This window comes from Dendropsophus ebraccatus, chromosome 2 (genome assembly GCF_027789765.1).
Source record: "Dendropsophus ebraccatus isolate aDenEbr1 chromosome 2, aDenEbr1.pat, whole genome shotgun sequence".
In the NCBI taxonomy this organism is placed as follows: domain Eukaryota; kingdom Metazoa; phylum Chordata; class Amphibia; order Anura; family Hylidae; genus Dendropsophus; species Dendropsophus ebraccatus.
Genome location: NC_091455.1, coordinates 203,632,203 through 203,655,593, shown reverse-complemented (window position 1 = coordinate 203,655,593; position 23,391 = coordinate 203,632,203). Strand labels below are relative to the sequence as shown.

At 46.3% G+C, this 23,391-nt stretch overlaps 2 protein-coding genes across 3 annotated transcripts; both read right to left on the bottom strand.

The window, feature by feature from the left end:
* Positions 1-1,684: 1,684 nt before the first annotated feature.
* On the bottom strand, positions 1,685-6,396 carry LOC138784868 (cathelicidin-6-like). Its single transcript, XM_069960566.1, has 4 exons — positions 6,154-6,396; positions 5,937-6,041; positions 3,768-3,863; positions 1,685-2,443 (listed from the first exon to the last, which is right to left on the bottom strand). Exons 1-4 carry the CDS (start codon positions 6,334-6,336, stop codon positions 2,318-2,320), a joined length of 510 nt encoding a protein of 169 aa, XP_069816667.1. The 5' UTR covers positions 6,337-6,396; the 3' UTR covers positions 1,685-2,317.
* A 2,494-nt stretch (positions 6,397-8,890) lies between these two features.
* Positions 8,891-23,171, bottom strand: LOC138783881 (cathelicidin-1-like). Of its 2 annotated transcripts, none has more exons than XM_069959170.1 (4): positions 22,920-23,171; positions 11,576-11,677; positions 11,402-11,482; positions 8,891-9,356 (listed from the first exon to the last, which is right to left on the bottom strand). In XM_069959170.1, the coding sequence occupies exons 1-4, from the start codon at positions 23,106-23,108 to the stop codon at positions 9,156-9,158; spliced, it is 573 nt and encodes a 190-aa protein (XP_069815271.1). In that variant the 5' UTR covers positions 23,109-23,171; the 3' UTR covers positions 8,891-9,155. The 2 variants fall into 2 exon arrangements, with proteins under 2 accessions (XP_069815271.1, XP_069815272.1); XM_069959171.1 differs by lacking the exon at positions 22,920-23,171 and adding an exon at positions 14,452-15,070.
* Between the last annotated feature and the right edge of the window lie 220 nt (positions 23,172-23,391).

Sequence of the window (23,391 nt, the reverse complement as noted above, 5' to 3'; positions counted from 1 at the left end):
GTAGAATAGAGAGGGAAGGGGACTCACATTCTTCTTTTCTTTTTTATATTCCAGTCAGGTGAAAAGCCAAGCAACAGCCCATCAGGCACTTCCCAGCCTAATAATACTAGACTGCTACACTCCAGACCTGAAGCAACATTTTTTGATGCTCTATACCTGATCGTACTCGGCTTTTGGCAGTATCCTTGTGGTGGTGGGTACTGGGGTAGTAATCACAGCTTGCCCCCCCTATCTTAAAAAAACTCTGGTAAAATGGTTTACAAAGCTCCTACAATTATTTTACTTGTAACTTTGAGTTCTTGGGTATCAAGGTAACATTTATAGTAGCACATTAAATAGTAGAAAGAAAGCGGCACTCACCCAGATTCGTGCAAATTCAGTGCTTGATTTATTTCTGGAGAAGCGCTGTGTAGCGTGAAACAGCTGTTACCTAATTACCATCATGAATCGCTAGCGTCTCACCTGCTAACATGCTTGTCGACATGGACGGTTAAAATAAATCAAGCTCTGAATGTTGCACGAATGTGGGTGAGTGCCGCTTTCTTTCTACTATTTAATGTGTTGGAATATTTTACATTGTTGGTATCCTCTTTTATAGAGCTGATCTTTAGACTCCCATAGACACTGAATGTTGCTAGTTCCTTCCACTTTTTATAGGGTGTAAACAAGTAACGGCGAAGTTCAGAACCAGAGATGTGACTTTATTGTCTTCTGACGGAAATTCCTCCCAGGCCCAATTGCTGGAGAGTAACTGTTTTTAGGGAATGTAATACTGGTGATTCCAGCTTGGTTTATAAGACATTTCTGCCAGGACAAGATGACATTTGCATATAGTTAGCATTCCTTCATTTACTTGAAGTGAGAACAGAGATCAACTGGAGGAGAAGTGCAATACACATCGGCATGAGATTACTAGGTATTGTTCCCTAGAAGACAATGTATCCGGTGAGTTTGGCTGCAAGGGGTCTGGGCAGTATTCCTTATAAGCCATAAGGCAGTCAAGGGGTTATCCAGTCCTACACAAACATGGCCACTTTCTTCTAGAGACAGCACCACTCTTGTCTCGAGTTTGGGTGGGGTTTTGCTACTCATTTCCATTGAAGTGAATGGAGCTTAATTGCAAATTACACCTGAATTGGAGACAAGAGTCGTGTTGTCTCAGGAAGAAAGTGGTCATGTTTTTGTAGCACTGGATAACCCCTTTAAGTGGTCCAGGTACTATTCCCTATAAGCACTTGTATCTAGTGAGGGGACAGTAAGAGGCCTTAGTACTGTTCCCTATAAGCCATTGTATCTAGTGAGGGGACTATAGTATCCCAGGCCTGCTATCTAGTAGCCCTATGCTAACTATTGACCCAGCCTGGCCTACATATCTGTTTCAGTATCTGTTATCCTATTTATATGGATTTATTTCATCACTCCTAAACCATGCAGATGGTAAAGGGTTAAAAGAATGTTGTATTATGGAATATAATCATACAAATGTACTTATCCTGTAGTTAATACTGCTGATCAGCCCACTGTGGGGGCGCGGCTGAAATATGATTGACATTTCCACTGTGAAATTACCAACCCCCATAATGAAAAAAACTGCAGTCAGAGAACACAATGGAAATGCAGAAGGTTTGTTATCTTTATGATTTTTCTCTATGAAACCAGAAATCAGAAATCTCAGAAATGTCTTCTCGTGTTGTTTATAGGATAGATGTCGCAGTACCAGTCATGTCCAGCAGGGGCAGCAGCTCTCCATTGTATTTTAAATGTGGTACATGATCTGTGATCGTGTACGATATTTATGGTGTCCTACCAAGAGCAAGGGAAAATAACACCAGAAAAACAACAAAAACTTGGTCAGGGTCAGGGTGTCTCTGAGAGGTGTTGACTTGACTTACTAAGGGTGCTCTAGAATGTTACAACTGTAAGTCAGTGGTGCTGTGAGAGGTGATAACTGAAGGTCAGTGGTGCTGTGGGGTGGGGGTGGGGTGATGACAGTAGGTCAGTGGGTTCTGTGGGCGGTGATGACAGTAGGTCAGTAGTGCTGTGGGAGGTGATAACAGAAAGTCAGTGGTGCTGTGAGAGGCGATAACTGAAAGTCATTGGAACACTGGGAGGTGATGACAGTAAGTCAGGGGCGCCCCGGGAGGTGATAACTGTAAGTCAGGGGTGCTCTGGAAGGTGATGACAGTAAGTCAGGGGCGCCCCGGGAGGTGATAACTGTAAGTCAGGGGTGCTCTGGAAGGTGATGACAGTTGTTTAGGTGCGCCCTACAATGTAATGACAGTAAGTCAGGGCTGCCCCTGGAGATGATGACAGTAAGTCAGGGGCGCCCCGGAAGGTGGGTGATGATACATTCCAGACATTCCTGTTTATGGATTTTCTTGAGGTCCACAGAAAACTCAAACGTGCCCTGTGTTTTGTCCGCAGTGTCCCTCCTCATAGCGTGCTGCAAAACAACAGAGCATTGAATGTAAGGCTGAATCATTAGGTGTTATCAAGCTCTCTGCTTGCTTTCAGTGAATTGAAGCATTCTTAATAACAAACCTGTCCGGATAATGTCTATATGTCACAGGTCCATGGCTTTTCATGAGACAGCTCTAATATATTATACAGTGCTGATTGCCCTGATGGAAATTTCAGCAAATGTCGATGTAGGCCGTGGGTTGTTATATAGTTCCTATAGTTCCGCCCCTTTGACCTGTCTCTGCCCTTCTCTGCTGCCTTGTTTATTACTTATGGATCTCCTGATACAGAGCAGAGGGGCCCCATAAGAGCACTTACAGGGCCTGTGCCCCCCTATAGGTATGCCTCAGTATAGATCTGACTAGGAGCCTATCAGGTGTCAGTGCTGAGCTGTGGTGGAGCCGGAACCTGGCACAGTCTCGTGTATTCCCGCACTTGTCAGGTGTGCCCGCCCCTGGCGCTCTGCCCGCTCATTCACCTCTGCTATGCTGAGCTCACTTCCAGCACTTGGCTACATTGTGTCATCTATGGGTCAGGTAACAATGTAGCAAAACACGATTTACTGAACTGAAACTGCAAGCAATGAGCTCAGCTCTGGAGGCAACAACTCTGTAAACTCTGCACTGACCTGGGTTATATCAGGTCTCTATCCCAGTGACATCACAAGCTGCCGTCACCGTTCTGCTGGATTCTTATATGTCCCCAAACAGATTATTCTTGGTAAAATGTGTGTTTGTACGTAGTGTATTTGTGTTTGTATAGTATGTATGTAACTAAGTGTCTGTATAATTATACATGTGTATGTTAGTGTGTGTGCATATATATGTTAGTATGGATCTTTGTGTATGAATGGGTAGCAGTGTATGTAGAGTGTGTGTGGCTGTATGTAAGTGCACATGAATAGAGTTTTATACATGTAAGTGTAAGCTACATGTATGTAACTGTAAGTGTATATGTATGTAGCTGTATGTGTGCATGTTAGTGTACATGTATGTAGATGTATAGTAGATGTAGATGTGTGCAAGTTTTCATGTATGTAGTTGTACGTGTGTATGTAAGTGCATATGTATGTAGCTGTAAGTGTTTAAGTGTAAATGTGTGTAGCTGTATTTGTGTAAGTGTACATGTATGTAGCTGTATGTGTGTATGTAAGTGTGTATGTATGTATGTATGTATGTAGATGAGTGTGTTATGTTTGTGTTGTACTTTTCCATATAAAATAAATGGTTGACATTTAATACACCGAATGTTCATGTACATCGCCCCTTATAGACATGCCTGATCCACCATACTTTGCCTTCTCTTACCGCTCCTTTCGATGTGCAGCCTTCTTTCACACATTGTCCTGTGATTTTTTTCTCATGCAGATCAGTAATAATATCGGCCACACACACCATCACCACCTGTATACAATGAAATAGTGACAGTGTTACATACAGCACATGTGTGGCTACAGATACACGGACACATTATAGGACAGGGCTAGGCTTCATACAGCACAGGTGTGGCTACAGGACACATTATAGGACAGGGCTAGGCTTCATACAGCACAGGTGTGGCTACAGGACACATTATAGGATGCGGCTAGGCTTCATACAGCACAGGTGTGGCTACAGATACATAGGGACATATAGGATAGGGCTAGGCTTCATACAGCACAGGTATGGCTACAGGACACATTATAGGACAGGGCTATGCTTCATACAGCACAGGTGTGGCTACAGGACACATCATATGACAGGGCTAGGCTTCATACAGCACAGGTGTGGCTACAGGACACATTATAGGATGCGGCTAGGCTTCATACAGCACAGGTATGGCTACAGGACACATTATAGGACAGGGCTAGGCTTCATACAGCACAGGTATGGCTACAGGACACATTATAGGACAGGGCTAGGCTTCATACAGCACAGGTGTGGCTACAGGACACATTATAGGATGCGGCTAGGCTTCATACAGCACAGGTGTGGCTACAGATACATAGGGACATATAGGACAGGGCTAGGCTTCATACAGAACAGGTGTGGCTACAGGACACATTATAGGACAGGGCTAGGCTTCATACAGCACAGGTGTGGCTACAGGACACATCATATGACAGGGCTAGGCTTCATACAGCACAGGTGTGGCTACAGGACACATTATAGGATGCGGCTAGGCTTCATACAGCACAGGTGTGGCTACAGGACACATCATATGACAGGGCTAGGCTTCATACAGCACAGGTGTGGCTACAGGACACATTATAGGATGCGGCTAGGCTTCATACAGCACAGGTATGGCTACAGGACACATTATAGGACAGGGCTAGGCTTCATACAGCACAGGTGTGGCTACAGGACACATTATAGGACAGGGCTAGGCTTCATACAGCACAGGTGCGGCTACGGGACACATTATAGGATGCGGCTAGGCTTCATACAGCACAGGTGTGGCTACAGGACACATTATAGGACAGGGCTAGGCTTCATACAGCACAGGTGTGGCTACAGGACACATTATAGGACAGGGCTAGGCTTCATACAGCACAGGTGTGGCTACAGGACACATTATAGGACAGGGCTAGTCTTCATACAGTACAGGTGTGGCTACAGGACACATTATAGGATGCGGGTAGGCTTCATACAGCACAGGTGTGGCTACAGGTACATGGGGGCACATTATAGGACACGGATAGGCTTCATACAGCACAGGTATGGCTACAGGACACATTATAGGACAGGGCTAGTCTTCATACAGCACAGGTGTGGCTACAGGTACATGGGGACACATTATAGGACGCTAGTAATGAGCAAATAGTAAAATATTTGAATATTCAATATTCGTACGAATATCTCCCGAATATTCGATTAAATATTTGATCCCATTACAGTCAGTGGGAACAAGTATTCGATCATTGAAAGATATCTATTCGACCACTTGGAGGTAAAAAACGGAAGCTGGGGGATTTGAACGCTTATCAAATATTTATCGAATATTTGGCGAACTATTTGATAATATTCAATAGATTGGATACCTTACTATTCGATTGAATATCTATTCGCTAGAACAGTATTCGCTCATCACTATAGGACACAGCTAGGCTTCATACAGCAGCTATCTTTCTGTCTGTCTGTCTGTCTGTCTATCTTTCTATCTAGGAAATAAATAGTACAATGTCACAATCAGTATAAGCATAGTGCTAGTAGCATATAATGTGCCTACACATATTTATATAAATTATTGATATAAATATAAAAGAACACTGAAACAGAATCAGTGACTAGCTATGAGTTTTGGGGTATGGAACCTCACACATTCCATGTTGGGGGACTTCCCCTGCTGTCCCCTCTTTCCAGGGCTCTATCTATCCTAGATCTCATCTATTTCTCTGCTATATTTTCTGTCATCTAATCTCCGCCTGATCTCTAGTTACATTTTCTCCCCATCTTTCTCTACGATACCTCGCTGTCCACATACATAGCGATACTCACCCCGTCCGGCTTAAATTCGCAGCTTTCAGGATCCTTGGTGTCAGAGATCGCACAACTCGTCTCCTTCATGAAGAATTTCAAATTTTTTCTTCTTTCGGAGGTTTCCTGAAAAAAAAAAAAAGACTAAATTTTAAATATTTTCTGTTATAAAGCGACAATGTAATGTAAAGGCGTCCGCCCCAGTTACCCACATAAACCCAGCGTGAAGAACACTCACCGGCACATAGGAGTCCTCTTCATCTTCAGCCTCTAAGAGCTTAAACAGGAACTCTGTGCCAGAGTATTTATTGCTTAGATGAATCATTTCCGCTATATCCGCTTCTTTAGAAGAATTAATGGGGGCAGCGGCTATGGTGAGTAAGTGGCCGCAGAGGATGAGATACTTCAAGGAGCGGTCCATGACTTGTGTCCGGCGTCCAGGTCTCCCCAGGTATCAGGGAGCTGTCTGACTGCAGTACAGGGACTGATAATCTCAGGTGCTCGGGTCAGTAAACACTCAGCGGTCAGGTGCGCATATTTCTAAGGACATGATGAAACCCTTGTAGAATGGGAAGCACGCCCTGTCCCATCTCCATGGGATCCGGGATTGGGAGGCTCGGTGATATTCCTGGAAATGTTGTGTGGGATGGCAGGAAATCATTCGACCATTATATTGTGTTATTATTTCAGTGAATCAAACCTATTTGTATATCCCTGATACATCTTTGTTAAAGGGGAATTCTAACTAAAAATAACATCCCCAGGGGATAAGAATGAGGTTGTGAAGGGTCTGACCGATGGCCGTGCTGTGATCTCCTGAAAAGGATTCTGACCTCAATATCATTATTATTATTATTATTTGTTTGTATAGCGCCAACAGATTCTGCAGCGCTTAGTTAGGAATGGAGCGGCGGGTTAGCACAAAAATCTGTGGAGTTGTCATTTATTGAGCCCTTACTGGTCCTGTTCAGACATGTGTGTACGGGGTAGGGGCTGGACAAAATGGTGCATGGTGGGGCAGCTGCTATACAGGGAGGAGAGAGCCTGCTACAAGAGCTGCTCTACAAAGAGAGAGGGAGAGAAAGAGAGATAGACAGACAGACAGCCTGCTACAGAGAGAAAATGGCCTGCTATAAAAGCTGCTCTGCAGAGAGAGAGAGAGACAGCCTGCTACAAGATCTGATCTACAGAGAAGAGACAGCCTGCTACAAGATCTGATCTACAGAGAAGAGACAGCCTGCTACAAGATCTGATCTACAGAGAAGAGACAGCCTGCTACAAGATCTGATCTACAGAGAAGAGACAGCCTGCTACAAGATCTACTCTACAGATAAGAGACAGCCTGCTACAAGATCTGCTCTACAGATAAGAGACAGCCTGCTACAGAGAGAAAATGGCCTGCTATAAAACCTGCTCTGCAGAGAGAGAGAGACAGCCTGCTACAAGATCTGATCTACAGAGAAGAGACAGACTGCTACAAGAGCTGCTCTACAGATAAGAGACAGCCTGCTACAGGAGCTGCTCTACAGAGAGGAGACCGCCTGCTACATGATCTGCTCTACAGATAAGAGACAGCCTGCTACAGGAGCTACTCTACAGAGAGGAGACCGCCTGCTACATGATCTGCTCTACAGATAAGAGACAGCCTGCTACAAGAGCTGCTCTACAGATAAGAGACAGCCTGCTACAGGAGCTGCTCTAAAGAGAGGAGACCGCCTGCTACAAGATCTGCTCTACTAAGGGAGAGAGACAACCTACAAGATCTGCTCTACAGAGAGGAGACAGACTGCTACAAGATCTGCTGTACAGAGAGGAGACAGACTGCTACAAGATCTGCTGTACAGAGAGGAGACAGACTGCTACAAGATCTGCTGTACAAAGAGGAGACAGCCTGCTACATGATCTGCTGTACAGAGAGGAGACAGCCTGCTACAGGAGCTGCTCTACAGAGAGGAGACAGCCTGCTACAAGATCTGCTGTACAGAGAGGAGACAGACTGCTACAGGAGCTGCTTTACAGAGAGGAGACAGCCTGCTACATGACCTGCTCTACAGAGAGGAGACAGCCTGCTACAGGAGCTGCTCTACAGAGAGGAGACAGCCTGCTACATGATCTGCTCTACAGAGAGGAGACAGGCTGATACAGGAGCTGCTCTACAGAGAGGAGACAGCCTGCTACATGATCTGCTGTACAGAGAGGAGACAGCCTGCTACATGACCTGCTCTACAGAGAGGAGACAGCCTGCTACATGATCTGCTGTACAGAGAGGAGACAGCCTGCTACATGATCTGCTCTACAGAGAGGAGACAGACTGCTACATGATCTGCTCTACAGAGAGGAGACAGACTGCTACAGGAGCTGCTGTACAGAGAGGAGACAGCCTGCTACATGAGCTGCTGTACAGAGAGGAGACAGCCTGCTACAGGAGCTGCTTTACAGAGAAGACAGCCTGCTACAGGATCTGCTGTACAGAGAGGAGACAGCCTGCTACATGACCTGCTCTACAGAGAGGAGACAGCCTGCTACATGAGCTGCTGTACAGAGAGGAGACAGCCTGCTACATGATCTGCTGTACAGAGAGGAGACAGCCTGCTACATGAGCTGCTGTACAGAGAGGAGACAGCCTGCTACAGGAGCTGCTTTGGTTGAGGACAAAGTATATTTTTCATCTCATGTACTTGTATGCTTCTGAGTATATATATATATATATATATATATATATATATCTATCATAGTTCTATACGATTTTTTTACGTGGTGCATACAGGTACCATACCAGATCCTCCTTCCTCACAGTTTAGTGGAACAATCTCTCTTCTAGCTTTTATCTACATATATACATTGTAAGAACATGAACGCAGCCCATAACAATACAATCATCATCATCATCATCACTGACCACAAGCAGAGATGATGAAACATTATAATAATTCAAACAAACTTAAAACAAAAGCTGCAGAAAGTTATATTGGTGATAAAGTTTTATTTGCATAAGACATGAGGGATTCTCCCCGCAGACCCCCAAGCAGCTCCAGGGTCCATAGTTACGTCCTGATCCTGAAGCTGAAGCCCCTCATCCTTTATCAATAAATATTATAATATAATCAGTGGCATAAAGAATCAGAGTGACTACATAAAGCTACATCTCCCAGCATGCTGTGGTGGTCAGGGGTGTCAGGACATGCTGGGAGCTGTAGTGTCCCACCCTCTGGATAGTTCCTCCTCACTGACCCCTGGGGGTTATCGACCGTTTATATTCAGAAAGTCAAAGATGCAGGAGAGGCAGGAGGCGGCGGCGGCGGCATGGCCGGGCTGGAAGCGTCTGTTATCAAACTGAAGGAAATTGGTCTCCTCTCTGTTCTTGCCGGTCAGGAGATTGTAGACGCGGTGATTCCTCGCAGGCTTTGGCGTCTCGTCTTCTTCACTCTTTGTAGTTTCATCCTGGAGAGAGAAAAAGGAAGGAAGATAGTAGGTGATGTCCTTATAGATTATGGATCATTGTGGATGGAAGAAGTCGGAGGTTTGAGATAGTCAGTGTCAGGCAGTGGTCTGAGTTAGTAAGACAGTGGTCCGAGATAGTAAGAGATCAGTTTGAGAGAGTAAGACAGTGCTTTGAAATAGTAAGGCAGTGCTCTGAGATAGAAAGGCAGTGCTCTGAGATAGTAAGGCAGTGGTCTGAGATAGTAAGACAGTGGTCTGAGATAGTAAGGCAGTGCTCTGAGATAGTAAGACAGTGCTCTGAGATAGTAAGGCAGTGGTCTGAGATAGTAAGGCAGTGCTCTGAGATAGTAAGGCAGTGCTCTGAGATAGTAAGACAGTGGTCTGAGATAGTAAGGCAGTGCTCTGAGATAGTAAGACAGTGCTCTGAGATAGTATGGTGTGGTTTGAGATCCACCCTAGTTGATTGACCCTCCATCTCAGGAGATGTCCAATGATCCCTCCACCTCAGCATAACTCTAATAACCCCTTTACCTTGGCTGATTACTACTGATCTCCTAACCTCAGCTGATCTGTACTGATTCCTCCTCCTCCTCAGCTGATCACTACTGACCCTCCACCTCAGCTGATCACTACTGATCTCCTCAGCTTATCTCTACTGATCCGTCCACTTTTGCTGATCACTACTGATCTCTCCACCTTAGCTGATCACTACTGCTCTCTCCACCACAGCTGACCACTATTCAGCTCTCCACCTTATGCTGCATTTACACGGAGCGATAATTTGCCCAATCGAACGAGTAACGATTTCGTAGTAACAATGTGTTTTTATAACAATCAGAGTTTAGACGGAACGATAAATCGTTTGGAAAAATCGTTATTGTGATCGTTTTAAGATCGCTTAATCCTATCTGACACACAGGGTGAATCGGTGACAGACTGTTTACACTAAGAAATCTGCAAATTTTTTGCGAAAGACCAACAACGATTTGAGAAAATGTTGAAAGATCAAAATGAACGATTTCTCGCTCATCGCTTGATCGTTTGCTGTGTTTACACGGAACGATTATCGCTCAAATGCGTTTGTTATCGTGGAAATTTGAACGATAACCGTTCCGTATAAAAGGATCATTATCTGATCGTTACTGACCCTCCAACTCAGCTGATCACTACTGATCTCTCCACCTCAGCTGATCACTACTGATCTCTCCACCACAGCTGATCACTACTGATCTCTCCACCTCAGCTGATCACTACTGATCTCTCCACCTCAACTGATCACCACTGATCTCTCCACCACAGCTGATCACTACTGATCTCTCCACCTCAGCTGATCACTACTGATCTCTCCACCACAGCTGATCACTACTGATCTCTCCACCTCAGCTGATCACTACTGATCTCTCCACCACAGCTGATCACTACTGATCTCTCCACCTCAGCTGATCACTACTGATCTCTCCACCACAGCTTGATCACTACTGATCTCTCCACCACAGCTGATCACTACTGATCTCTCCACCTCAGCTGATCACTACTGATCTCTCCACCTCAGCTGATCACTACTGATCTCTCCACCTCAGCTGATCACTACTGATCTCTCCACCTCAACTGATCACTACTGATCTCTCCACCACAGCTGATCACTACTGATCTCTCCACCACAGCTGATCACTACTGATCTCTCCACCTCAGCTGATCACTACTGATCTCTCCACCACAGCTGATGACTACTGATCTCTCCACCTCAGCTTGATCACTACTGATCTCTCCACCACAGCTGATCACTACTGATCTCTCCACCTCAGCTGATCACTACTGATCTCTCCACCACAGCTTGATCACTACTGATCTCTCCACCACAGCTGATCACTACTGATCTCTCCACCACAGCTGATCACTACTGATCTCTCCACCAAAGCTGATCACTCCTGATCTCTCCGCCACAGCTGATCCCACCCCCTCAGCTCATCACTATCAGATACTATTGAGCCCATTATTTCTGACAGTCAGGTTTCCATATTGTTGAGCAGTGACAGGAGACCCACCGAGGAGTCCACAGTGTGACACTGGACATCATGTAGTTTTCCTTCAGGACCAGGAGGGGGCGCTGTGCATTTCTTTACAATCTGCAGAACAAAATAACAATTTTAGCGCCAATGATTGCAGCAAAACCGCATAAGCAGCGTCCTCTCTGTAGTGTGTATTTCTTGGCCTCTTACCCCGTCCTTCTTAAAGGGACATTTTTCATCTTTTTCGGATGACTTCAAGCACTCGGTCTGCTTGATGATAAACGTTATGTTCCCGCTGTCATGTGATATGTCCTGTAATAGAGTGTGATAACCTCTTATAAGCAGCATTGTTTAACCCCTTCCTGACTGGACCTCTCTGTGTGCAAAAATATTGTGCAATCTATTATTTTGTGCCAATTTTTTTTTTTTTTTTTTGCAATACCAGAGCGTGTGCAAAAATATTGCCCTGTAGCGGGGGATGGGAAATTCCCCCTGATGAGTCCAGGAATGTAAGAGGCGCAGATTTTACTGTACTATCTCACGGGGCTGGTGCTGGGGTGCGGACCCATCATTGTCTTTATCAGGAGACGACGGTGCAGCACCCACGTTAGCTGCGGGAATGTGTGACGTCTCCTCAGACAATGCCAGGGCGTCCGAATGAAGAAACTTCACACCCTCCAGAGTATAAGCTGCACCATCACATGCCGGATTACCATTTGGGTCAATGGACAGAGAAGAGTCATGGTACGTGGAGCACCAGGAGAGGGCGCCATTATGATATGTAATAGTATACAATATATAGTCATATCTCACTGAAGGTTCCTATTCGCTAACAGCAAGCAGGGATCTTAAAAGTGGTGGAGAATAAAAAAAAACAAAGCCTAATGGAATGTTAAAAGACTGTTCAGTATACATTAACAGTACTTATTAGCTGCTGTATGTCCTGCATTAAGTGGTGTATTCTCTCCAGTCTGACACAGTGCTCTCTGCTGCCACCTCTGTCCATGTCAGAAACTGTCCAGGGCAGCAGCAAATCCCAATAGAAAACCTCTCCTGCTCTTGACAGTTCCCGACATGGACAGAGGTGGCAGCAGAGAGCGCTGTGTCAGACTGGAGAGAATACACTACTTCCAGCAGGACATACAGCAGATGATAAGTACTGGAAGACTTGAGATTTTTAAATAGAAGAAAATTAAAAATCTATATAACTTTTTAACATCAGTGGATTTCAAAGAAAAAAAAGTACTTTTTTTTTTGCTGGAGTACCCCTTTGAAGGCTAATTTATTAAATGCAGTTTTGCCTAAATTGACTGGCTGGGCTTCATCACGTGATCATGATTACCAGGCTTCATCATGTGATCAGTATTACCAGGCTTCATCATGTCATAATCATTACCAGGCTTCATCATGTGATCAGCATTACCGGGCTTCATCATGTGATCAGCATTACTGGGCTTCATCATGTGATCAGCATTACCGGGCTTCATCATGTGATCAGCATTACCAGGCTTCATCATGTGATCAGCATTACCAAGCTTCATCATGTGATCAACATTACCAGGCTTCATCATGTGATCATCATTACCAGGCTTCATCATGTGATCATCATTACCAGGCTTCATCATGTGATCAGCATTACCAGGCTTCATCATGTGATCAGCATCACTAGGTTCAAGCCTGGTAATGCTGATAACATGATGCAGCCTGGTAATGGCGATCACATGATGAAGCCTGGTAATACTAAACACATGATGAAGCCTTCTAATGCTGATCACATGATGAAGCCGGTAATACTAAACACATGTAAAGCCTGGTAATGCTGATCACATGATCTAGCCTGATAATGCTGATCACATGATGGAGCCTGGTAATACTAAACACATGATGAAGCCTGGTAATGCTAATTACATGATGAAGCCTGGTAATACCAAACACATGATGAAGCCTAGTAATGCTGACCACATGATGGAGCCTGGTAATGATGATCACGTGATGAAGCCTGGTAATGCTGATCACATGATGGAGCCTGGTAATGCTGATCACATGATGGAGCCTGGTAATGCTGACCACATGATGGAGCCTGGTAATGATGATCATATGATGAAGCCCCAACAGTCAATTTAGGCAAAATTACAAAGCTACATAATCAATTAAAGAGTCACTGTTGTATTTTTTTTTTTTGCAGAAATCAATAGTCCAGGCGATTTTAAGAAACTTTGTAATTGGGTTTATTAGCCAAATCTGCCATTATCTGCATGTAAAAAGCCTTTTCCCAGGTCCCCCCCCTCCTTCCTCTTTTTCATCCACTCTGAAAAATCTGAAAATTGTGACTTGTTGCAGGAGACGTCCCCTGTCTGCTCTAGGGAGAGGGGAGGGGGGAGGAGGAAGGAGGGAGTTAGCCGGCAGCAGAAAGCAGATAACAGAGGATTACAGGCATGGAGCTGGGTGACAGCTGTAATCCGAGCTCAGACAGGTCACTGGTGACTGTCACAGGAGATATCCCGTGAGGGATTTGTAGATTAACTCTTTGTTGTCCTGTTTTGGTCTTTTCTTTAGCTCTCTCCATAGGAGAACAATGAAGACAGAGGGGAGAGCTTCAAACTGCTTTTTCATGATAAAAATGCATTTTTCGGATAATAAACCCAATTACAAAGTTTCTTAAAATCGCCTGTACTATTGATTTCTGCAAAAAAAAAAATCACGACAGTGACACTTTAAGCTCTAACAATGTAAATAAGAAAACCAGCAGAACCGAGAATGTTTGACCACAGCCTTATATTGTATCCCGCTAACACAGGTTTGTTACACAGGAGCTTAGATACATTGGCTAAGGCTCTGCGCCGGCCCCTGTGGTCGCCATTAAGGCACATTTTTCACCTTTCGAATACAAATGAGAATCTTTCCATCCACTGAAAGCAAGCAGAGATCTTGTAAAGGAACGTAAAGAAAGTGACAGAACTTTTCATTATAGGCTGATATATACAGAACACACAGTACAGCGGTAACACGTAGTGACCGGATGTGTAGCTGTCACACAGAGCTGGATATGTCCCACTCTCCATACACTATGTGCGGTGTATACATACCTGTAGAAGCCTGAACAGAGATCCAGCACTGCCCTGACCCTGGTTATATACGGCCAAAGCCTCCTCCACCGACTGCTGCGGCTGCTGCAGGGAGCTGCTGAGGGGTATGGATGCAGGATAACAAAGCGCTGATGCCCCCAGTATCAGACACATCTGCAGATAGATCCCCATTCTCCTGGATCAGCTGGTATACAGATCTATAGATCTATGGTCACAGTGTAATCCACCAGCCTGGACTGCTCCTTGGTGTCTCCCCTCTGGGTGTATCTAATCCCACACCATTGTTAGTCACCTCCTCTATATGCACTGGCTTGGGTGTATCTAACCCGGGACTGTCTTCAGCCTCCCTTCTGACTGAGGGTATCTGAGTACTCACTGCAATTATAGTGTATCTGTACCTGTACTATCCTTAGGTTCCTCCAATAATTGGAGGGTATCTCAGCTTGGAGTATCCCTCTTTTGCATTCATATGAGTGTATCTAAGCCTGATCCGTCCTCTGTCTCCTCTATGAATAGACTGAAGAGAATCTCAGCTGTCGTCCTCTTATATCTTATACTCTTATATCTGTGCACTGGCTGGGGTGTATCTCAGTCCTGTCACCCTCTCGCTGTCTGTCGTATTGGGTACGCAGCACTGAGGTTTATAAATATTGCATCACTGCGCGATAACCAGAGACGCGGCAACTGATTGGTCTTGTGGCGACTTCTTCAGGAAATGTTCAATGAGGAAGAATGAAGGACAGGAAATAATGAGGTTACCACAATGATGTGCGGAGATGCTGAGATCTGTGCACATGTCTGCTGCAGGAAAATCATAATACAGAATGCATCTCCCATCATCATAACCATCATCAACTTCTTCATCATCATCATCATCATCTCCATCACTAAATATTCCACCATCTTCTCCATCACTATCCACACCACCATAATCTCCATCACTATCACCATCATCTCCATCGCTATCACCATCATCTCCATCACTATCCTCACCACCATCATCTCCATCACTATCCACACCACCATAATCTCCATCACTATCCACACCACCATCATCTCCATCACTATCCACACCACCATAATCTCCATCACTATCCTCACCACCATCATCTCCATCACTATCCTCACCACCATCATCTCCATCACTATCACCATCATCTCCATCACTATCCACACCACCATCATCTCCATCACTATCCTCACCACCATCATCTCCATCACTATCACCATCATCTCCATCACTATCCACACCACCATCACTATCCTCACCACCATAATCTCCATCACTATCCTCACCACCATCATCTCCATCACTATCCACACCACCATCACTATCCTCACCACCATCATCTCCATCACTATCCACATCTCCATCATCTCCATCACTATCCTCACCACCATCATCTCCATCACTATCCACACCACCATCATCTCCATCACTATCCACATCTCCATTACTATACACACCACCATCTCCATCACAACAAACACCACCATCATCTCCATCACCACCAACACCATCATCTCCATCACTATAAATTCCACCATCTTCTCCATCACTATCCACACCACCATCATCTCCATCACTATCCTCACCACCATCATCTCCATCACTATCCTCACCACCATCATCTCCATCACTATCCACACCACCATCATCTCCATCACTATCCTCACCACCATCATCTCCATCACTATCCACACCACCATCATCTCCATCACTATCCACACCACCATCATCTCCATCACTATCCACATCTCCATCATCTCCATCACTATCCACATCTCCATTACTATACACACCACCATCTCCATCACAACAAACACCACCATCATCTCCATCACAACAAACACCACCATCATCTCCATCACTATCCACACCGCCATCATTTCCATCACATTTATCACCACCATCATCTCCATCACTATCCGCACCACCATCATCTCCATCACTATCCTCACCACCATCATCTCCATCACTATCCACACCACCATCATCTCCATCACTATCCTCACCACCATCATCTCCATCACTATCCACATCACTATCATCTCCATCACTATCACCATCATCTCCATCACTATCCACACCACCATCATCTCCATCACTATCCACATCTCCATCATCTCCATTACTATCCTCACCACCATCATCTCCATCACTATCCACACCACCATCATCTCCATCACTATCCTCACCACCATCATCTCCATCACTATCCTCACCACCATCATCTCCATCACTATCCACACCACCATCATCTCCATCACTATCCACACCACCATCATCTCCATCACTATCCTCACCACCATCATCTCCATCACTATCCTCACCACCATCATCTCCATCACTATCCACACCACCATCATCTCCATCACTATCCTCACCACCATCATCTCCATCACTATCCACACCACCATCATCTCCATTACTATCACCATCTACATCATCTCCATCACTATCCACACCACCATCATCTCCATTACTATCACCATCTCCATCATCTCCATCACTATCCACACCACCATCATTACTAATCCTCTATGACTACAAACACCACCATCATCTCTATACCTACCAACACCGCTGTCAATCCCTTCACTACCAACACCACCATCGTCATCATCTTCATTACAACAAACACCACCATCTCCATCACTACCAAGGAAGACTATGGTCTCCATCACGACAAACACTACCATCATCTCCACCACCACGCACGCCATCATCTCCATTAGGACAAAGACCACTATCATCTCTATCACTACCAAGCAAGACAATCAACACCACCATCATCATCATCTTAATTACAACAAACACCACCATCATCTCCATCACCACCATCATCTCCATCACCACCCACACCACCATCATCTCCATCACCACCCACACCACCGTTATCTCCATCACAACAAACACCACCATCTCCATCCACATCACAATCTCCATCCCTATCAACACCACCATCATCTCCATTACAACAAACACCACCCCCATCATCTTCATCACTATCAAAACCACCATCATCTCCATTACAGCAAGCACCACCATCATCTTTATCACCACCCATACCACCAACATTTCTATGACTATCAACAACACCATCATCTCCATTACCACTGCCCCTCACCATTTGACCACAAACAGTCCCATCCAAACTATCAACATCCACACCACCATGACCACCACCAGTCACTCCATCATGACTCTTTTACCATGGCAGTGGTGAGGGTCTTTATGGTCATGGTGTTCCCGATGCTGATGAAATTAATGACGGTGTTGGTGATGATTGAGGAAATTTGGTAATTTGGATCATGATAATTCACAGGGCAACCTAATGAAATTCTTATAATCTCCCCGGCTCACAACTACAACTCCCAGCATGCCCAGGATGGAGACCTTTATTGGATGGTATCTATTATTTTCTGCCCTCTCTTTACCTTATCTGTCTAGGAAATTCTCATAACCCAGAGAGACACGAGTCATTGTGCAATCCCCTGTGATGTCATCAGATCCGTCTGTCATATTCTCCCTAATCTGTGATGAAGCTGAACATTCCGGCATGACTCACCCTATACAGGACTACTTATAGCAGGCGGAGTATGTGTAGGGGCCGGGTATTTACATCCAGTGTTCTTGGGTCTGGGTGACTAATAAAGTTCTGTGAAATGCAGTCATGGCCACTTTACAGAATTATCATCACATGATGAAAGTGCCTGATCTCTGCGGATCACCATCATCTACTGCTGAGTCACAGCCACAACTGTCACCATTCAGCTGATGGTTAGTGGAAACAGTCAGCAAGCTTGTCAACAGACAGGTTAGAGTTGTGCAGTTGCCGCCGATGTGCTTAGCTCACAGAGCATTGTCTAGACTGGATACATTTGTATCACTTCTCAGCTGAGAGCAAGGCTAGCTATGTACAATGTATCAGTCCAGACTGCAGAGCTCACAGAGCATTGTCTACACTGGATACAGCTGAGAGCAGGACTAGCTATGTACAATGTGTCAGTCTGGAGTCCAGGCTGTAGAGCTCACAGAGCATTGTCTACACTGGATACGGCTGAGAGCAGGACTAGCTATGTACAATGTATAAGTCTGGGGTCCAGGCTGTAGAGCTCACAGAGCATTGTCTACACTGGATACAGCTGAGAGCAGGACTGGCTATGTACAATGTATCAGTCTGGAGTCCAGGCTGTAGAGCTCACAGAGCATTGTCTACACTGGATACAGCTGAGAGAAGGACTAGCTATGTAAAATTTATCAGTCTGGAGCTCACAGAGCATTGTGTACACTGGATACAGCTGAGAGCAGGACTAGCTATGTACAATGTATCAGTTTGGAGACCAGGATGTAGAGCTCACAGAGCATTGTCTACACTGGATACAATTGTATCACTTCTCAGCTGAGAGCAGGATTAGCTATGTACATTTCCTCATACCCTGATATACTCTATACCAGGAATAATCCCTTTATATCTGTCATCTCCTGGTAAATTTTATCCTGGGATTTATAGTGAGCCGGATGTCCGATCAACTACAAGGAAATCTGATCTTTCTGAGGATTTATGAGTCTTCCCGTCATCTTATGTTTTTTCTGGAAATCTCTTGTCAATCGTTCTGGAAATGAAAGGATCTACTTAAGTCAATAGGAAACCAATGTTTGGTAAATGGCGTTAGTATCCGGGTGTTTGACTTCCTATTGGCGGCAGCGCAAATCTTAAGGAGACCGCTCCTCCCCTGCTGACCCCATTGTATAAGACATCTTCTTTCTGATTATACAACAATCACCATCTGTGTCATCTATGGCAGGGGTCTCAAACTCAATTTACCCGGGGGCCGCTAGAGGTAGAGTCTGGGTGAGGCTGGGCCGCATCAGGTTTTCCACAAGAAGGGGACTGGGGGGTGACACAGGGGACTGGGGGGAGCTGGGGGGTGACACAGGGGACTGGGGGGAGGAGAGGGTGACACAGGGGAGCTGGGGTGTGACACAGGGGACTGGGGGGAGCTGGGGGGTGACACAGGGGACTGGGGGGAGGAGAGGGTGACACAGGGGACTGGGGGGAGGAGAGGGTGACACAGGGGAGCTGGGGGGTGACACATGGGACTGGGGGGAGCTGGGGGGTGACACAGGGGACTGGGGGGAGGAGAGGGTGACACAGGGGAGCTGGGGGGTGACACATGGGACTGGGGGGAGCTGGGGGGTGACACAGGGGACTGGGGGGAGGAGAGGGTGACACAGGGGACTGGGGGGAGCAGGGGATGACAGAGGGGAGCTGGGGGTGACACAGGGGACTGGGGGGGGAGCAGGGGGGTAACAGAGGGGAATGGGGGGAGGAGAGGGTGACACAGGGGACTGGGGGGAGCAGGGGATGACAGAGGGGAGCTGGGGGTGACACAGGGGACTGGGGGGAGGAGAGGGTGACACAGGGGACTGGGGGGAGCAGGGGGTGACAGAGGGGAGCTGGGGGGTGACACAGGGGACTGGGGGGGAGCAGGGGGGTGACACAGGGGACTGGGGGAGCAGGGGGTGACAGAGGGGAGCTGGGGGGTGACACAGGGGACTGGAGGGAGCAGGGGGGGTTACACAGGGGACTGGGGGTCTCTGAGAGGGGACTGGGGGTGACACAGGGGACTGGGGGTGACACAGGGGACTGGGAGTCTCTGAGAGGGGACTGGGGGGTGACACAGGGGACAGGGGGGAGCTGGGGGTCACTGAGAGGGGACTGGGGGGAGCTGGGCACACACCCCTCCTCCTCCTCTCACCCCCGGCACCGGCGCTCTCCTCTCAGCCGCACATGCAGCTCCTCGATCTCTGGAGGAGGAGGCCGCGGGGACCGCAGGGTGGGGTGATCGCATCACTGCAAGTCCTGGGGCTGTAAAGCAGGATCGGGGGTCTGCGCTGCATCCCCCGATCCTGCTGAACAGCCCCAGGACTTGCAGCTATGCGATCACCTTGCAGTCCCCGCGGCCTCCTCCTCCAGAGACCGGGGAGCTGCATGTGCGGCAGGGACGCTAGGGGGCGGTGGCTCTGCTAGCCGCGGTCCGTTTTTCAGACCGAGGCTCCGTTCCCGTGCACGGCACCATTCTATGCACCGGAACCAGACGGTGCTCAAGCACTGGAGGTAGGCCGGGCCGCCCCAGTGGGAGGGAATTCCCTCCCCTGTATGACGTGGCTCCCTTAGAATGAATGGAGCCACGTCATACAGGGGAGGAAATTCCCTCCCACTGGGAGCGGCCCGGCCCCCCTCCAGTGCTTGAGCACCGGCCGGTGACGGTGCATAGAACGGCACCGTACACGGGAACGGGACCTCGGTCCGAAAAACGGACCGTGGCACTGGCTTCCCGGTGCCAGTGGCGTTCAACCAGTTGGTTTAGGTAAATGTACCAGTTGGTACATCCTCTTTAATATTATGACTTGAATACACTATCCCTCTGACTTATATTAGGTTTTCTATTTTCTCACTGTATAATACGGGTGTTACTAGTTTCCTGAGTTTGCTGCACGTTGTGCCTGGGGAATTAATTATCATTCTTATCATTTATATTATTTTCATATTTTTTTCTTTTGGGTCATGGTAACAATATTACTTGCATGCAACCCCCTGTAGGTCATATGCCCATTGTTTATTGGTTGGGTTAACCATGAATTCCTGTGTTCCAGATTGGAACTTTTAATTGTTTTTAACCATGTGTTCTATGTTATTTGTAACAAAATACATTTTTTTAAAAATTTTTCATAATTTGTAGTGGAGTGCACTCTTGATTGATGTCTAGTCTTTGCTTTTTTTGGTTCATTGTAACTATTATAATACATTACGATGGCCGAGTCTTATGGACTGTAGCACTCGGTGTCAGTTCTTTTTTTTTTTTAATGCTTTTTAATATAAGGACACAGGGTACCTCTCTCTCTTTACCTAACAGCATGCAAGTTGCCATAATAGTTTCGCACTAAGTGGCTAATCCCTTCAGAGACAGAGGATAGATGGATAATCATTATTAGGTAAATTACACTCCTACTCCCATGAGGTAGAAGCCCCCAGTATGTAGATAATCCCCCCGCCTATTAGATAGATGCCCATAGTAGGTGATCATCTCTTCCCAATTCTCTCTCTCTCTCTAATCACCACCATTAGGTAGTTGCCCCCAGTATGAATGTAATCCCAGTAGGTAGAGGTAGCTGGTTTCTTCCCCACATGATCCCTAGTAGAAAACTATATTCATCTAACACAGTACACTGTCATACAAATACTGTCAGTGAAGGGATCCATCGTAAACCATATAGTTAATACAGTTTTTCTCATAACCAATAGTACCAACGGGGTGCTCCCTCATAACCAAAACTGCCAGCGGTGTGCTCCCTCATAAACAATACTGCCAATGGAGAGCTCCCTCATAAACAATAGTGCCAGCGGTGTGCTCCCTCATAAACAATACTGCCAACGGAGAGCTCCCCCAATAAACAATAGTGTAAATAGAGTGCTCCCTCATAACCGGTACTGCCAACGGAGTGCTCCCTCATAAACAATACTGCCAATAGAGTGCTCCCTCATAAACAATACTGCCAATGGTGTGCTCCCTCATAAACAATACTGCCAATGGTGTGCTCCCTCATAAACAATACTGCCAACTGTGTGCTCCCTCATAAACAATACTGCAAATAGAGTTCTCCCTCATAAACAACACTGCTAACGGTGTGCTCCCTCATAAACTATACTGCCAACGGAGTGCCCCCTCATAAACAATACTGCAAATAGAGTTCTCCCTCATAAACAACACTGCCAACGGAATGGCCAATAGTAATAAATAATGCTGATAGAGTGCTCCCTCATAAACAATACTGCCAATGGTGTTCCCTTTGAAAACAATACTGTCCATAGATTGCTTCATCATAAACAATACTGCTGACGACATGCTCCCTCACAAACAATACTGTCATAGACCGGGTTCACACACAGTATGACATCGGCCGTTCTGTGACACAGCTGTGTCGGGTGTGCCCGCTTTTCAATTACCCATAGCAGACAATGTAGAGTATGGCCGAAGCCGCACTTTACATTGTCTGTCAGTTTTGTGTGGCCACTATTCAATGAATAGACTGACATATCTGTTTTCGGTGCGACTGCTTGGAATCCCGTCCGGAATGTATACTGTGTGTATACAATCCAGCCGGGATTTCATATTAATTGATGTATTCAGCCACTTCATTAAATAACGGCCATGGTTCCAAATCTGCAACTACGGATGTTGTTTAATGATTTTTTACATAGTGTGAACTTTAGAGGGTCACAATACCCACAGACAGAGCGCTCCCTCTCACACAGCTGCCCATACGCGACTGTCACCCAGCTTTCTCAGAAACAGATATAACTATATAATTGGACGTCTTATATCTTATAGTGTCATCATGTCCTGGCATTGTCCCTAATTCTGTCCTATAGAAGTAGAAGCTCTGAAGTGGCGCTCACCTGGGAGGGGACACCTAGGAGTCTATAGACTGTATCCTCATCATCCTCAGAGTTGTAGAGGGCAGTAGCCTGGGAGATATAAGCCGCTCGCTCTCCATGGTGTTCGCTGGTGGAAGGTGGAAGGGTGCGTCCTGCGGTTGGTGATGCGGCTGCGGCTAATAGTGCGGTGCAGAGGATCCAGGCAGCCATGTTGACCCTTGGTTGTATGTGTGGGAGAAGAGCTCCTATACCGTGTGCCAGGATGAGTCTGACTGATCCCAGCAGATCATGGGGATAGATATGTGTATCCTGTGAGACACGTGCAGCAGGAACCTTATGAATATTCTGCAGGTGATTAGACGTTTCCTCGTCCTCTGCTTATAATACTGTACGGATGAGACACCTGAGGACAAGAAGGCGTTTATTTACATGGCCTGCCGGCGCTGCACACCTGACATCCATAGCCTGCAGGGCTATCCTTGGCATCAGGTCA

Excerpts from the sequence above, each read along its gene's own strand:
- LOC138784868 (XM_069960566.1), bottom strand. The coding sequence starts at position 6,336 with ATGGACCGCTCCTTGAAGTATCTCATCCTCTGCGGCCACTTACTCACC. Across the intron at positions 6,042-6,153 it reads AAGAGGACTCCTATGTGCCG|GAAACCTCCGAAAGAAGAAA; the intron begins GTGAGTGTTCTT and ends TTTTTTTTTCAG. Across the intron at positions 3,864-5,936 it reads GCGAATTTAAGCCGGACGGG|GTGGTGATGGTGTGTGTGGC; the intron begins GTGAGTATCGCT and ends CATTGTATACAG.
- LOC138783881 (XM_069959170.1), bottom strand. The coding sequence starts at position 23,108 with ATGGCTGCCTGGATCCTCTGCACCGCACTATTAGCCGCAGCCGCATCA. Across the intron at positions 11,678-22,919 it reads TCCTAGGTGTCCCCTCCCAG|GACATATCACATGACAGCGG; the intron begins GTGAGCGCCACT and ends ACTCTATTACAG. Across the intron at positions 11,483-11,575 it reads GTCCCTTTAAGAAGGACGGG|ATTGTAAAGAAATGCACAGC; the intron begins GTAAGAGGCCAA and ends TTTGTTCTGCAG.